The 13,029-nt window shown below is 53.4% G+C and overlaps 1 protein-coding gene across 1 annotated transcript in view; it reads left to right on the top strand.

Annotated features, from left to right (window-relative positions):
- TMCO4 (transmembrane and coiled-coil domains 4) overlaps nucleotides 1–13,029 on the top strand; it is an 85,426-nt gene that overhangs the window by 37,214 nt on the left and 35,183 nt on the right. The window contains 7 exon segments of the mRNA XM_021095469.1: nucleotides 3,385–3,482; nucleotides 3,737–3,880; nucleotides 4,715–4,771; nucleotides 4,774–4,833; nucleotides 8,656–8,820; nucleotides 9,574–9,706; nucleotides 10,838–10,926. Coding sequence (XP_020951128.1) covers nucleotides 3,385–3,482; nucleotides 3,737–3,880; nucleotides 4,715–4,771; nucleotides 4,774–4,833; nucleotides 8,656–8,820; nucleotides 9,574–9,706; nucleotides 10,838–10,926 — 746 coding nt within the window.

The raw sequence follows: 13,029 nt of genomic DNA, 5'->3' as shown, positions 1-13,029 counted from the left end.
TCTGTCCAACAGGACAAGCTAAGTTTCACTGCAATAGCAAGTGACCTCCATGTCTCAGTGGCTTGCAACAGCAAAGGCACAATTTCTTGCAGATTGGCTGTGCTTTAGACCATGCTGTCTTCGTTCTGGGTCCCAGGTTGACAGAGTGACTGCTATCAGGAGCGTTGCTGGTCTCAGGGCAGAGCAAAAAGAGGCTTATCAGGCCCCTGTACCAACTCTTTTCAAAATTTTGCTGAGGAGGCGTTCCCGTCGTGGCTCAGCGGAAACAAATCTGACTAGTATTCACAAGGACGTAGGTTCAGTCCACTCAGTGGGTTAAGGATCCAGCGTCGCCGTGAGCTGTGGTGTAGATTGCAGACATGGCTCAGATCCCATGTTGCTGGGGCTGTGGCATAGGCTGCAGCTGTAGCTCCGATTTAACTCCTAGCCTGGGAACCTACATATGCCACAGACACGGCCCTAAAAAGACAAACAAAAAAAATATTTTGCTGGAAGTGACAGGTGTACCTTCCACCTACTGGCTAAAGGCAGCCGTGGGGCCACTCAGTTCAGTAGGACAGAGCTGGAGAACCTTTCCATAGGGAGGCCCAGTGCAGGAGGGATAACCGGACGTTGATCCAGTGGATGGTGACACACCGCCACAGCCGAGGGAGGATTCAAGCCTTGTTTACAGGGTTGGTATCGTCAGAACCCTCACCCTCACCACCATCCTGCCTTCCGCCTTGCTAGATGCATGTGATTCGGCCTCATCCCACACATCTGATGGCGTGGGTTTCCAGCATGGGAGCAGCACCTGTGATCCTGGACCACTGGCTTCCGCTTCTCTGCAGTGAAGCCACTGAGAAGGGCTGAGGGGTACCCCCAAGACGCGCTTAAGGAAAAGTTGGTTGAGGGGAATAGGCAGACAACCAAAAAGCAAAAATGGTCCCCGAATGCCCATCTTAAATTCCCTTGCTTTTCAGTACCTGGAGGATGAATGTTTCACTGTCACATGTGGCTCAGGAGGGGAAATAGGAAGGAAACAATTCTGGTTGAATACTGCCTTTTCTGCCCACTGACACACAGCACCCACTGCTATTCGTGCTCCATAAAAGTTTGTGGATTGCGTGGATGAAGAAGGAATGAATTTAATCTTTTTTTTTTTTTTTTTTTTTTTTTGGCTTCTGAAGGCCACACCCACGGCATTTGGAGGTTCCCAGGCTAGGGGTCGAATTGGAGCTACAACTGCCAGCCTACACCACAGCCACAGCCACACCAGGTCCAAGCCACGTCTGTGACCTATACCGCAGCTCATGACAATGCCAGATCCTTAACCCACTGAGCGAGGGCAGGGATCCAACCCGAAACCTCATGGTTCCTAGTTGGATTCATTTCTGCTGCACCACAACAGAAACTCCTGAATGTAATCTTTACCAACCAGCAGCCTTCTGAGGGAGATGTTATTATCTCCATTTTACAAAAGGGGGAATTGAGTTTCCAGGAAACTGAGTTTCATGGTATCAGCCACTGTTTTGGTCCCCTCTCAAAGAGCCAGCTGTCATGCTCTGTGCTCATAGCTGACTAGTATCCCTGAGGACGCAGGTTTGATCCCTGGCCTCGCTCAGTGGGTTAAGGATCCAGCTTAACCCACTCCTTGCTGATCCCCACAACCACTCGGGGTGGGGGGTACTGTCAACTAAAAAAATACAACCTGAAAGTTGAGAGTTAAGTTTTATTTCGGGTGAAATTAGAATTAAGCTCGGGAGACAGCATCTCAGGTCATCCCGAGAATCTGCTCCGAGGAGGCAAGGGGGGAAGTTAGGATATAGGAGTTTTTGCAACAAAGGGAAGGTAGTAGGACCAAAAGATTTACACAGAACTGGATTTACCGAAGAAGATTTACAGAAAACCCGTTTCTAGGGGAAGAGGTAAAGGCTGGGGGGCTTACCAGAATCACTCCTTTGACAGGCACCTCAGCTGTGGGCCAGTTTTCTTTGTTTCTTCCCTGAGTTCCCTCAGGGCTCACCGGCCCACCCTTGGGAGCGGCTGTTTTCACAGAAAACCGTGACATCTATTGTTTTGCCCACTAACTACAGCCCGGGAGGCAGTATTTAGATGGCTCTGAAATACCGCCCCAGAGAGGAAAGGGGGAATCTGACGCTGTAAGTGATGATGGTGAGGGGAGGTGCCTGCAGCCATGTACACACTTTGCAGAAGTTTGCTGCTGGTTTCGTGAAGGTTACTGCTAGTCACAGACACTAGTCATCATTGACGGATTTTAGTGTTTTTCTAGATATGAGGAGATGCACAAATTGGGCTCATAAAATCTCCTAAAAATATCTGACTATCTGAAGACCTGTTCTGCCCGTTTTCCAGGAGCACAGAGTACCTCCTTGCTGGTCTCCGCCTTGAGCTCCGCTCAGGGGTTTCTGTGGGTCCCCCCAGGTCGGAACCGCAGTGGCTTGTGTTTTACTCCATGTAGAGGCGGATGGCAAGTGCCAAACTTCAGTGCACAGTACTGACCTCGTCTGTGATATGCAGCAAGGAATAAAACTGCTTCTAGGATAAGATAACCCATATGAAGCGCAATGCACAGTGGCAGGGATGTTGGAAGTCCGCAATAAATATTAACTTTTATTATCATCGTCATCTGGCATCACTCTCTACATCGAGCCGTTGTCCAAACTCCAAGTTCAGTTCAGAGTTCGCAGTGTTGATCACCCCACCGTCCCGCCCTCATCTGTCCCGCTCCTGATTGCCCCAATGCATTTGAGGGCCCAATCATCGACAGATCGGAAAACTGGGCTAACTCCCCTGGGCCGTTCTCAGGACTCTCCTTACCTCAGTTCACTCTGCTTCCCTTCTGCTCCACTTTATCACTTTTAAACTTCAAGTCTAAACAATTCTGGCTGTTGCCTCACAGTATGGACATTTCTCTAGTCCATCTTTGAATGGATTATTCTGAGGGAAGCTGGTTTCCAAATGTCCCGGGGGAGGGGGGGAAGGAGATGAGCTCTGGTGGGGGAGGGAAAGGAAAGGAAGGCGTGAGAGGATAGAGCCTGTGACTCTTATCTGCTACTCATTCTGGGTCCATCTACGTAAAGATACTTTTGTGCTTCTTTTGCCATTATTATTATTATTTTTTTTTGTCTTTTCATTATTCAAATTGCAACCCTGTTAGGATGGATCCGTTGGGTAAGTAGCACATCCCACCTACTGGGATTCCCCAGCCGGGTTTTAGAATGTTTTCAGCTTTTTAAGACCGTCGATGGCCCCAGGGTAACCCTGGTACCTTGTGACAGAGAACCCAGCCCTGAGCGCAGCTTGGGGGTTGGTGAGGAAAGGGGGTGTCGGGAGACCCCTGGCCCAGCCAGCCCTCAAGGTCAACAACCTCTCCTCCCCCAGAACGGCCGAGGCCTCCCGGAAGAAGAGAGAAAACAGGCGGAAGTGGAAGCGCTACCTCCTGATAGGCCTGGCCACCGTGGGAGGCGGGACAGTGATCGGTAAGGCCCACTTGAGATGAGCTGGTGGCACACGGCCAGGGCAGGGGGAGGGAGGGCTGATGCCAGGCTGAGAGGGACACTGGGGAGAGTAGGGGCCTCAGTGGGTTGGGGCCCCCAGCAGGCACATGGTAGGCGTGTTCACTCGTGTCATCAGGAGGCTCCGTGGAAGGCAGTGGGCGGCTGGTGAAGGAAGAACCCGAGCAGGCCACGTCCCCACTCCCTCCTCTACCCACCACGGGCTGCTTTCCTTACAGGCGTGACCGGGGGTCTGGCTGCCCCTCTTGTGGCTGCTGGAGCCGCGACAATCATTGGCAGCGCCGGGGCAGCGGCTCTGGGCTCAGCGGCTGGCATCGCGGTCATGACCTCGCTGTTCGGTGCAGCTGGAGCTGGCCTGACAGGTACGGCTGCAAAGGAGGGGTGGGCTGTGAGGGGCTTTCAGCCTGGGTAGCCCGGCTCCTTAAGGGACAAGCCCAGATTCTCAACAGTGATGACGCCCCAGGGGATGGAGGAGGAAGACGAAGGCTTTTCTCGCTCCAAGTCCCAGCACTGCCAGCACTTATAGCCGGCTTTCTAGAGAACTGGGTGGATAGCCTGGCGTGGGTGAGGGAAGGCCGAGTTTGAGATGACTTCATCCCACATCCATCTTCCCATCCATCTGCACCTGGTGTAGACTTAAGAAGGGTCTGATCCAACTCATTGCCACTATCTTGGAAGATTCCAGGCAGGCCACCTCAGAGACACTTGAGCTTCCTCATGTGAGAGAACACATGGCTACCCTGGCTTTACCAGTGTCACCTGGGGGAGCTTTTCCAAATCATGTGTGTCGATAGCCCCCCCCAGTCACACACAGAGTTTCCTGTTCTGCTCCCCAAGTGGCAGGTTGTTTCCCACAGTGAGAATCTTGGTCAGTTCAAACCACTTTAACCAAGAGGGGTGTGTTATACTCAGGAAGTTTATGGGCCTGAAAAAGAGATAGTGCCCACTGCACCAGGACAGAGCAGTGGTTATGAACTTGGGCTCTGAGTTCCAGCCCCAGCCCTGCCCCTCGGGGACTTGCCAGCCCTGGAAGCCTCTTATCTTCATCTGTAACCAGGGACAGTAATGGCACCAACCAGTTTGTCGAGGGACAGGGTGTGTGGTTGGCATTGACAGTGTGTGAGTGCACAGAGCCACGCTGACTAACCCAGGGTCCCCAGTCACCCCCGTTCTCATTTTTGTACCTGGGTCTTTAGGCTACAAGATGAAGAAGCGCGTCGGGGCCATTGAAGAGTTCACATTTCTGCCTCTGACGGAGGCAGGCAGCTCCATATCACCATTGCCATCACGGGGTGGCTGGCATCCGGCAAATACCGTGAGGACCAGGGGCAGAAAAGGATGAGGAGGGGGTGGGTGTTGGCCAAGCTGGGTCAGATCCTGGCCTAGGCTTTTGCCTGTGTATGTCTTTATGGGCTGGGAGGAGAGCCCCATTTTTCAGAGGAGGAAACTGAGGCTCAGAGAGGTGAGACAACTTCATCCCACATCCGTCTTGCCATCCATCGTCTCTCCATCCACCTGTCTATCCACCCACCCGCCCATCTATCCCTCCATCCATCCAGTCACCCACCCATCCACGTCCACCTGTCTATCCATCCATCAGTCCACCCACCCATCCACTCATCAATCAGTCCATCCTTTCATCAGTATTTACAGGGTACTGTGCATAGCGAGTGCCAGATACTGAACCAGGCCCTGGGAATTCAGTGGTGAGCAGCACAGTCACGGCCTCTGCTCCCATGAACATATGGTCCAGGCAGAAGACAGATCATTGAGCACGTAATCACAGGGGAGCTTTGTGGATGGCACAGTAGGGGAAGCCCAGAGCGTTTGGGGATCGAGGGAAAAGTTCTAGAGGAAGAAACATTTAGGCTAAGGACTGCCTGGGGATTAGCCAGCTAAAGGAGAAAGCAGTGAATACGAAGCCAAAGAGCAGTTCCTAGAAAAGCCTTCTGTTGCAAAAGAAGCACAGCAAAGAGCTGGAAGGCAGGAGTGGGCAGGGCCAGATCACACAGGTACACGTGAGCAAAGAAGTTTAGATTTATCCTCAGCACTAGTTGACGATGGCAAAGGCCTTTCAACACGAAAATGAGAAATTAATACCTCTTGGCTGTGTAACCTCAAAGCAATCTGATTCACCTCTCTGTGCCTCGGCTGCTTCATCTGTAAAGTAGAACAAATTATTCTTGCCTTTCAGGGTGCTTCAGGTAGTGTGTCGGAGGCACCTGGTTTTGAGGGGCATTGCACAGACATCAGTTCCCTTTGCTGCTCTAATTTGAATGTGTGTTCTTTGGGGGGATTCTAGCCAGGATGGCATCGAGGACTAAGGCCATGTCTGCTTCCTGCCAGCTCACTTTTGCAAGTGCCCAGTGTGAGGCTCAGCAATCAGGTCATCACTCAGAGAGAGGGCAGGGTGGTTCTAAGTGACTCAGAAGGAAGCAAGTGAGAAAATGCCCAGGCTCGACAAAAAAAAAAAAAAAGTTCCCGTCATGGCTTAGTGGTAAGGAACCTGACTGGTATCCATGAGGATGTGGGTTTGATCCCTGGCCCTGCTCCGTGGGTTAAGGATTCGGTGCTGTCATGAGCTCCGGTATAGGTTGCAGATGCGACTTGGATCCTGCATTGCAGTGGCTGTGGTGTAGGCAGGCAGCTACAGCTCCAACTTGTTCCCTAGCCTGGGAATCTCCATTGCCACAGGTGCAGCCCTGAAAAGACAAAAAAAAAAAAAAAAAAGGAAAGAAAAGAGAATGCCCAGGCTCAGTTTAGAGGCCAGAGTCTTACTGGCATGTGCCCGCCATGGCTTCCCTGTGCAGCGGTCCCCACCATTGACTGAGCACCGAACACATGGCCACCCCACGTCAGGCATTTCCCCCCACACTAGGAACTTGATGTACGTTCGCCCCCTATGACCCTCACATCCTCCCCTGAGATGGGGGCTGTCCTGATCTGGCAGAAAAGGAAACCTAGAGGGTCACGTGGCCTGACAAGTGGCAGGTATAAGATTCGAACCGAGGTCTCCTGACTCAAAGTTCATGGGTCTCTTCATTTGTTTCATGACACTGTCCACAGTGTGGAACAACCAAGACAGAAGGAGGGGAGTCTAATTGAAGGCATGCGCAGTCCTGACCAGTATGGAAAGCCAGTGTTTAAGCCCCATTCCTGGGTTGGCCTCAGGTCAAAGTCAAGTTCATTTTGGGGGAGAGGAAATTGTCTTCAGGATTCACTCCCCAGGTGGAAGGGGTGGTTACGAGGAATGTAACCCAGCTAGGTGAAGTTCAGGAGGGAAGTGAGTCACCCGTCCTGCCTCCTTGACATCCAGGAAAGAAGCCTTGTATCATCCAGGCCAGCTTCTCATGTGACAGGAATAATTGGACTTTCTTCGGTCCACCCTTTTATTAAATAGGATTGTGTGTAATAATGATAATGACTTTGAAGCGCACCACTAACCCAGGCACTTTGCAGGCATCAGCTCACTTGGTCCCTCACTCCAAGCTGCCAGGTGGGTGATCACCCCCATTTTACAGAGGAGAAAACCGAGGCTGATGAGGGCTGCCAAGAGTCAGGCGGCTGGCTTGTCAGGGACTGGAGCACGACTCAGCCCCCTTCTCTCTGGCTCTATTGCCCATGTTCCTGGCCACAGGGTGATAGAATGCAGTACAGCACTTTACAGTGTATAGAATGCTTTTCGTGCAGCCTCTCATGTGATCCCCACGGCAGCTGTGAGTCACATGCCACTGTTCCTTTCTAAAAATTGGAGAAACAGAGACTCCAAAGGGCAGCATGCTTTGCTGTGAGTCTTGCAACCAAGAAGCTGCAGAGCTGGGTCCAGAGCCTGGGCCAGCATCACAGACACACACACACACACACACACACAACACACACACACAGAGTCTGTGCGGCCGGCATCCTCTCCTGGACACATATGCACACACACACTGTGCCCACATCCTCTCCCAGGCACATGCACACACGTGCACACACACACACACACACAATCCGTGCCCACATCCTCTCCTGGGCACATACACACATACAATCTGTGCCCACATCCTCTCCTGGGGCTGGACGCCTCCTCCCCCATCCCTAGAGACAGTTAATCCCTGAGCTGCCGCAGAGCAGTGACAGGCCCGGCAGAAGGGAGAGCAGTCCCTGGTCCTCTGGCATCAGCAGCGCACCCTCAGGTGGGGTGAAGCCTCTGGGTCGGGCAGGTCAAGGCATCTGGCTGAGCCAGAGCCCCAAGGCCCTGGAAGTGGATTCCACTCTTCATTCATTCATCCTGTTTTCACGAGGCTTTGGGAATCGAGCACTTGGCAAGACAGACTTTGGGAGAGACATGCGCTAAACAGACAGTGCAGAAATAAAAGGATAATTGCAGACTGGTGAGGACTCGCGGTGAAAAGTGCAGGGTGCATCTGACCCATCGGAAGGACCAGGAAGCTTCCCCATGGCTGAGGCCCGTGAGCTAGAAGCTCAGAGACAGGTCAGGGTGGAAGGTCAGGGGGGCCACAGGCAGAAGTGCACGGGGCCCCTCCGTGCTCCCACGGCCCAAAAACAAAGGGCTCCATGGTGTTTACCCAGCCCTCCCCGGCCTGAGAGCTCTATCTGTGTGGCTTAGTCTTTCTGCTATAAAATGGGGGCTAATTGGGAGCCCATTTCAGAGGCTGAATCAGAGACTCTGTGGGAAAGCCCTTGGCATGAGCTGCTCAGCCCTTAGAAGCTCCTCACCAAACATTTCCTGCAGTGATCATTGTGTCCTCAGGGTCAAGCTCCAGGCCTGACATAGTCTAGTGCCCATTTAGTATTTGTAGAGCACATGAACGAATGATAAATATTAGTCTCCCCACTGCATAGTGACACAGAGTGGAGCTTAGCATGGGATAGTGACCAATGGTGCCCAAGGTCGCCCAGCTGCTAATAAATACAGGAGTTGGGTCTCAAACCCCAGCCTGCTGACTCACAGGGCAGCCCTGTGCTCCGTCTGGGAGCCCGTCTGCCCTGCTGTCAGCTGCCACTCATGGCAGGGGATGGATGGGCTTCTTGTCTCCCCCAGGGTGAGTGGGCCCCGTCGCTGTCTGGGAAGATGGGGTGGAGCCTCCTCTATCGCAGACAGGGAGACCCCAGCTCCCTGTGTTCTCCGCAGGCACCTTCAGCGCCCCGTGGGCTGCCCTGGCCCACAGCCGCGAGCAGTACTGCCTGGCCTGGGAGGCCAAGTACCTGATGGAGCTCGGCAATGCCCTGGAGACCATCCTCAGTGGTCTTGCCAACATGGTGGCCCAGGAGGCCCTAAAGTACACGGTACTGTCCGGTAAGCCTCCCCTCTCCCCCCCTGGCAGCATCCCCACGGCTCCTTCACATGCCCGAGGGCCCCAGTGAGCCAGGCACTGTGCTGGTCCCTAGGAACACAGGTGAAGGCTGCATGTGGAAAGTCCATGGTCTTTGTAGGGAGGAGACAGATAAACAGCCACTCGCAGGATCACCTAGTGTATGGGTCAGCAATTGCTGCATAACAAGCCACCCCATCATCCAGTGACTTAAAATAGCATTCATCAGAGTAGCTCGGGAGTGTTGAGGCTTCACTTGGCTAATCTTTGCTGGGCCTGCTCACGCATCTGTGGGTCAGCTGACTATCCACTGATCCAGGCCAGCCTTGCCTGGAGCAATGAGGACGACTCAGCTCTGCTCCATCTGCCTCTCCTCCTGTGGGGAAGGCAGGCTAGCCCACACCCATGGTAGACGTGCATAGGAGACACAAGGCCATTTCAAGCCTCGCATCCAGTAACATCTTCCTGGCCAAAGCGAGTCACATGGCTGAGCCTTGCATGGATGGGCAGGGGCAGGGGCACTGCAGAGTTAGGAGGCCAAGTAGAAGGATGCAGGATGGAATGACACATTGGGGCCATTACTATTTAGCAATTTGATAACACTTGGAAGTCCTACAGATTCTTAGAGACCCTGCCTGCGTTCGCTGGGGCATCCATTAAGCAGCCAATCACTTCCCTAGAACACCCTCCCCACTCCCCACTACCATTGCCTTCATCACTGATGCTCTTCTCCCCAGGCATTGTGGCTGCCCTGACCTGGCCAGCCTCACTCCTCTCTGTCGCCAGTGTCATTGACAACCCCTGGGGCGTGTGTCTCCATCGGTCAGCAGAGGTTGGCAAACACCTGGCCCACATCCTGCTCTCCCGCAGCAGGTACCTGGGAATAGCGGGGGCTGGGCACGAGGAAGCAGGGAAGCGAGGGGACTGACCTGTGCACAGACGTCATACCTAAGACTGACCCACATGGAGGTGGCCCAGGGGCTTTGGGGGAGTGCATGCTCTTCACTGCTCCTCCAGTTCAAGTTGCAAGTGTCCTAGGATGGACCAGTAGGAATTAGAGGCTATGTGCATACGGGGATGGAATAGCAGAGTATCCGCAGGTGTGGATGAAGCCAGGCGTTAGGGCTCCCCTCTGAGCAGATCTCCCGTGGTCCAAATACCCTATAAAATGGCTAGGGGTCCATCCACATTCCAGACAGTCAGAGGTGGGAAAGTAGAAGTCAAGGGCCTTTCAGATCCCTTGGCCAAGACTCAGCCTGGTGGCCAGACTTGGCTGCAGGGCAGGTGGGGAGACTCCGTTTCTGGCGGGGTAGCTGTGGGCCCAGCAAAACTCAGGATCTGTTACCACAAACAAAGGGAGAACGGGTGTTGCGTGATGCCTGACAGCGTTTGCCACAGAGTTTCTGCAGAACTGGGAGGCTGCGGAGTGGAGGGTTTCCCCCCGGAGTAATGGTACAGGCATTGGCACAAAAACAAGGAAAAGGACTAGAGCGTGGAGACCGCTGGGAGTTTTGGAACCCACCTGCCCCTGCCCTCTCCCTCCACGTAGAACTTGTACCCAAAGACCCCATGTGACTTTCTCTATAAGTTCCTTAGCCAGGACGTCCGTCTTTACTTCAAACTGGCCTCCTCCTCTTATAGTTTAAGGCCAATATTTATGTCCCCCCTTCCTGTCTAGGAACAGAACAGTTGTCTCCCCTCTCCCCCCATGTCACTCCTTGCCTTCTTCCGTAGCACACCTGGGGGTACCTCCTGGCGCCCAAAGGGCCCCACTTCACTGCGGTCATTTGCCACAGGTAGATGGGGAAGGAGAGACGACGGCCAGGTAATAGTTGGACACGAAAGGGAATTAACCCAGCCAGATGCTGCCCGAGACCTTGGAAGCAGCCAGTTCCCGAGGCAGGTGCCCTCCTGCATAAATGAGGGCCCTGACTCTCGCGACTGAGATGTTTTTCTAGAATTGGCTCGTACCCAGCCCCCAATACTTGTGTCCTTTCTCCCACAGGGCCAGCGGCCTGTCACCTTGATCGGCTTCAGCCTGGGAGCCAGAGTCATCTACTTCTGTCTGCAGGAGATGGCTCAAGAGAAAGGTAAGGCTGGCTTATTGTCACAGCTGAAAACCCCTCCCAAGTCTGTCCCCTGGGCCAGAGGTTCTGCACCAGATGTCTTGAGGCTTGTGACTGTTCCCAGCTCTTAGTTAAAAGTTTAAAATAGTTTGAAAAAAGGAGTTCCTGTTGTGGCCCAGCAGGTTAAGGATCCAGCGTTGTCACTGCTGTGGCTGAGGTCATTGTTGTGGCGTGAGTTTGATCCCTGGCCCTTGAACTTCCATGTGCCACAGGTGCGGCTGAAAAAAAAATTTTTTTTTAAAGAGAGAGGGAGTTCTCACTGTGGCTCAGTGGGTTAAGGACCCAGTGTTGTCTCTGTAAGGATGTGGGTTTGATTCCTGGCCTCGCTCCGTGGGTTAAGGATCCAGCCTTGCTGCAAGCTGTAGCGTAAGTCACAGATGGGGCTTGGGCTTGGATCTGGTGTTGCTGTGGCTGCAGCTCCAGTTCCACCCCTGGCTTGAGAATGTCCATATGCTGTAGGTGCGTTCATAAAAAGAAAAAAAAGTTTGAAGAATACACAATAGTTAAGTAATTTGGGAAATTGTGTATTTCTTCTATGCCTAAATGGGAGTGGATGTGAGACAGTCCCACAATAATGACAATGGCCTTTGTGTTCCAACATGAGTTCTTGGGTGGGGGGGTGAGGGAATGGAGGAGTCTGAGATTGGGGTGTTGGCTGGGCACGTTCCCTCTGAGGTTCTAGCTGGGTAAAGGGCCTCTTCCAGCTTCTGGCAGCAACCGGCATCCCCCGTGTTCCTTTGCCTACAGATGCAACACCCCAGTTTCCACCTTCATCTTCAGGTCACCTTCGCCTTGGTATCTTGTCACCCTAAGGACAGTGTCCAGGATGACCTCATCTCAGAATCCCTCACTAATTACATTTGCATAATTTAACTCCATCTGCAAAGATGCCTGTTAAGGTCTTTGTAAGGTCTCACTCAGAGGTTCCCAGTGGACCCATCTCTGGGGGGAGCCAGCATTCAACGGACTATAGACACCTCGGGGAGTGTGTGCCATTTGAGTGTACACTTTCAATGTGGAGGCAGCAGCAGGCTTGATGCCCCTGCCCTGGGCTCAGGTGGGTGAGCCTCTGGTTCAGAATGCCAGTTTGGGACAGATGTGTCAGCAGGGGGTACCACCCATAGGAGGCGGGGAGGGGCAGAGCTGGGAGCATTTGGGGTGGTAGAGGCTCACCCCTCTCCTGCTGGAGCACAGAGCAGCCCTTCTCTGGATGGGAGGAGTGACAAAGAATTTCAATGGTCTTTAATCTTCCTCACATTCCACTAGCCAAAGCAGGTGACAGCCAAGCCCTGGGTCCATGGGTGGGGCAGTGCATCCCGTCCACAGTGGAGGAGGAGGGGAGCAAGTACTTGCCAAATGGTGATCCAGACTCTGACTCTGGGGTAAAGGAGGGCATGGGCTTTGCCGTCAGTAGAGACCTGGGTCTGAGTCCTGCCTCTGGTCAGATGGGCAGCCTGGGTTGAGCAGGGACGCAGCCTCCCTGGGCATCTGTCTCTCACTTGCAACAAGAGGTTCACGGCACCTCTGGGCGGTAGCAAAGGCCAGAGAGCGGGGAGGTTGCAGCGGCTCAGTGCTGGGGCCCAGTCAACGCATCCTCTGGTGGACTTCAGGCTGGGGTATCTCTGCTGGTTCTGGGGGGGCTGCCCACACCCCTGCTCTCTCAAGCTGCTCCTTTAGGAGGCCCCTGGGAAGTTGTCATCCTTCGCGCTGTCATCATTGTGCTCCTTCGCTTGTCATCCTCCCGCCTCCACCACCCAGGCAGCAGACCACCTGCCAGGATCCTCCTTACCTGAATGGCGGGGTCTTATTCACCCGACCAGCTCTCAATTCAGAGGAGGAAGGCGTGTCTTTGGCTCTAATTAGCATAAATTACATGTTAACCTCAGGTCATTAATACAAGCCAAGGCTTCAGTTCCCCTCATGAACAAATCGAACTAATTACCATCGACCATGTGGACATGACAATCGCAAGTGAGGTCGCCCATCAGCTGCCTCCAGAATGTGAGGCTGGAAACTGGTGCGAGGGAGGCAGGTGGTTGTGGAGACACGGAGATGCTCCTGCATCAT

This window comes from Sus scrofa, chromosome 6, assembly GCF_000003025.6.
Source record: "Sus scrofa isolate TJ Tabasco breed Duroc chromosome 6, Sscrofa11.1, whole genome shotgun sequence".
NCBI classification, from domain to species: Eukaryota; Metazoa; Chordata; class Mammalia; order Artiodactyla; family Suidae; genus Sus; species Sus scrofa.
This window is presented reverse-complemented; position numbering and strand designations above follow the sequence as displayed.